At 47.5% G+C, this 3597-nt stretch overlaps 1 protein-coding gene across 1 annotated transcript; it reads left to right on the top strand.

Annotated features, from left to right (window-relative positions):
• The first annotated feature begins 677 nt into the window (after positions 1-677).
• Positions 678-860, top strand: LOC116474220 (metallothionein-1E-like). The gene has a single exon (XM_032761437.2). The coding sequence runs from the start codon at positions 678-680 to the stop codon at positions 858-860; it is 183 nt and encodes a 60-aa protein (XP_032617328.1).
• The last annotated feature ends 2737 nt before the right edge of the window (positions 861-3597 follow it).

Below are 3597 nucleotides of genomic sequence, written 5' to 3'. Positions count from 1 at the left end.
AAAACTAAGGAAAAAGAAAAGAAAAGCAATCATTAACACGGAGGTGGGGGGGTGGTGCAGTAAGGACAGGGGCATGGTCACAGTACCCTACAGTGCTCGGCTGGGAGTAATATGTACATAGGCAGGATAATGTAAACACTATGTGTTATTTAATCCTACAATTTGCAATATAATTATATTGAAGGACTGCCAGAGGAGGGCTGAGGGATGGCTCCTTGACCATCATATGAAGTTAGTAGTTAAAACGGATGAATCAGAAGAGGTCAGGGTGCACACATTACTTAGAATCATGAACATGTGAATGCCAGGAAAAAACATTGCTTAAAAATTATGTGGACTTTAAATTCTATCTACTAGGCCACATTAGTCTTTTCCAGTAACAAAGCTGAACCCTCTAAGGAGATTTCTAGGGCAGTTTGAAAAAGACCCAAAGCTGTTTATTAATGTAGTTTATTAATTAAAGTGGCCCTGGAGTCACACACCACAGGTACCACAATTTGTCATGACATTTGGCCCTCCATGTCCAAGGGTTCCACATACACGGATTCAACAAACCTCAGATCAAAAATATTCAAAAAATAAAAATGAAAAATAATAATGAACCATATGACACCTTCCAGCTGCCTGACTGCCTCTTCACCTCTCCTGTGGGAACTCCAGCGTCTCCTTGGCTCAAAATGGACCCCAATGGCTCCTGCACCACTGGCGGCTCCTGCGCCTGTGCTGGCTCCTGCAAATGCAAAGAGTGCAAATGCACCTCCTGCAAGAAGAGCTGCTCCTGCTGCCCCGTGGGCTGTGCCAAGTGTGCCCAGGGCTGCATCTGCAAAGGGGCAACGGAGAAGTGCAGCTGCTGTGCCTGATGTGGGGACAGCCCTGCTCCCAGATGTAAATGAAGCAACTTGGGTACAAACCTGGATTTTTTTTTTTTCATACAACCCTGAGCCATTTGCTACATTCCTTTTTCTATTAAATATGTAAATGACAGTAAAACACTTTTGACTTGAAAAAAAAAACGCAACAATATAAAGTAATACAAATAAAAATACAGTGTTAACAACTATATACAGAGCATTTACATTGTTTTAGGTATTGTAAGTCATCTAGAGATGATTTAAAGCATATGGGACAGTGTGTGTGGGCTATGTGTACATACTGTGCCATTTTATGGAAGAGACCTGAGCATCTGCTGCTTTTTAGCATCCATGGGGGTCCTGAGACCAATCCCCTGAAGATACTTAAGGTTGGCAGTACTCATTTATTTGTTTACTTGTTTTCAGAAGTTCAGACTAAAACCAGGTAAGCAAAAATTATTGAAGGTAGCTCTGAAGCAAGTAAGAGGGAGGAGCCCTTACCTCCCTGCTGTGGTGGGGCAGGAGTCCCTCTCCTGAAGCTGTTGGCAAGACTAGACCTCTCTCATACATCCCCCACCGCAGCCTCATTATCAGCCAGTCAGTTCAATACGGTGTTTCCTCAACTCTCAGATCTTCTGTTCCAAAACCCACCATCAATTTAATAACAGCTTTGCAGCTGACAAGCCTACTTTGACCTGAATTGCAAAATGCATCTCAATTTCAGAAATATTAACATGTGGAAAACCATGTAGCTCTTCACCAAAGATTCTGTTAAAGGGCCCTGGTTTGGGTCTTGTTCCACACCTCCCATCTTGGCCTATTGGTGTAGGTATTTTTGTACAGCTGAACAGTGTCCCAGAGCCCCCCGACAGCTCAGGCCTTCATGCTCTTGGCTATACCGAGTGTTGGCTGCCCACAGCTCTCAGCTGAATTCCTCTCTATGATTTGCCTTCAGCTCAAAACAGCCACTTTCCTGAGTTCATGCCCCTTCCCCAGGACAGCTGCGTCCAGTGGGCAATGGGGCAGGGGTACAAAAGCCCCGCCCTCTGAGGGCTCTTTCCACTTCAGACTTGCCCTGGGGTTGGCGGAGGCCTCGTGGAGACTGCCTTGCAGCTCAGCATCTCTCTGCCTCATCCTGCCTCTTTCTCTTCCTTCACGGATGTTGATCCTGGGAATACCTCAACAAACTTCAGGGGGCAAATCTCAGAGTCAGTTTCCTGAGGTCCCAACTGGGACAAAGTCTCATTTCAGCCTATTGTCGTTCCCTTCATGCCATAGGCATTTCAGGGGTTCATGACTGACGACCCCATCCAGTCTCTGTGCAGACATGAACCCATTACACCTGGAGCCATCCCTGACTTCCTAAGGCCCTGAGCTGGTGCTTTTCTGGGCCAAGCCCATCATGAGGCTCCTGACAGATGAGGTGACCATCCTGCTCTGCTACCGACGTGACATGTGGCTTCTGCAGATTGCTCACGGTCCCTCTGCCTCCAGGTCCTCATCTGTCAAACAGGAGGATTCAGCAGGAGGACTGTGGTGAAGCATTAAGCACAAGCCTGGCACATGGCAGGGGCTCATTCCTTTCTCCTGTATCCCATTCCAGGTCGTCCAGTATCCCAGTCATCCACCTGACCTGTTCCTGTCTGAACATCCTACCACGAGTCAAGGCAAATGGGCTCAGCCACTGTTCCACTCCACCCAGGCTCGGAGTGGACTCCCCCTGAGCCTGCAGAGGGGCAGGATGCTGAGTAGTAGGCCATGCGGGTGCGCCCAGGGTCTCACCCCAGCCCCAGGGAAGAGGCTGTTTCATTCAGTGAACCAAGAGGTGATGAAGGGGAGAGCTCAAGGGGCCTCCTGTTCCCTTGGGAACTTGAGGGGGTGTCGGGATGTGTTCCCTTTCTGCACTCAGCTGGGAAAGAGCTGGTGGAGAATTTTCCCCTCTGAGCAGAGAGAGAATTCTCTTCCCCTCCCCCGCACCACCCCGTCCACTCCCACAGCCACCAGTTCTCTGGGCAACCCTAGTTAGCAGTTTGGGCCTTTCTTTCTGCACACAATTGACCTGGAGGGCCTGAGTCTGGTCCATTCAGACGCCACATGGAACACTCTGTTTTTGTCACTGCACTCTCATCTTCTAGAAGCATAACTTTATCCAACAGAAAGAGGCAAAAGCAATCGGGCCCGACCTCTCCCAGTGACAGTGTTTGCACTTCATTCCATGGCACAGCGTCTTCTGTAACTTTAAGATTTAACATTTCAGATTATTTTCCACTGGGGCGCCCATCGATGCTGAGTTCTGGCTACTTTTTTCCCCTAATGCTGAAAGGTTCGATTCTTCCATCTATCCATCAACAAATCGCATTGAATGACGGTGCTCAGTGACCCAGGATGCCACTGGAGACAAAACACACTATACATATTTTCTGGTCTCCCTGGAAAATTAGTGCAAGCACTTTCATCACTGCGGAGAAAGGAAATATGCGCGGAGCTGTGAAGATCTGCTTTGTTTTTTGTTTTTCTAAGAGGAGATTTCCCCCTCCTTCAAACAGTGAAATTTATATTGTTCTTTGTCTGCAAATTAACCAGTTAAGTAGAATTCCTGTATGTCTCTTTCACTTTCTGCAAGCCAAGGCCCCTCTTTCTCTCCACCCTGTATTCATACGTAGTCCAGGATCACCCCGTCCCCTCCAATGCTGCTTGAAATTTCATTCCATTTTCGTCCTGACTTGTTCAAAGTAACATTTAAAAT

The sequence above is a fragment of the Hylobates moloch genome, unplaced genomic scaffold, assembly GCF_009828535.3.
Source record: "Hylobates moloch isolate HMO894 unplaced genomic scaffold, HMol_V3 SCAFFOLD_10, whole genome shotgun sequence".
Classification (NCBI taxonomy): domain Eukaryota; kingdom Metazoa; phylum Chordata; class Mammalia; order Primates; family Hylobatidae; genus Hylobates; species Hylobates moloch.
This window is presented reverse-complemented; position numbering and strand designations above follow the sequence as displayed.

What these genes read in the sequence shown, in the direction of transcription:
- LOC116474220 (XM_032761437.2), top strand. Translation starts at nt 678, where the DNA reads ATGGACCCCAATGGCTCCTGCACCACTGGCGGCTCCTGCGCCTGTGCT.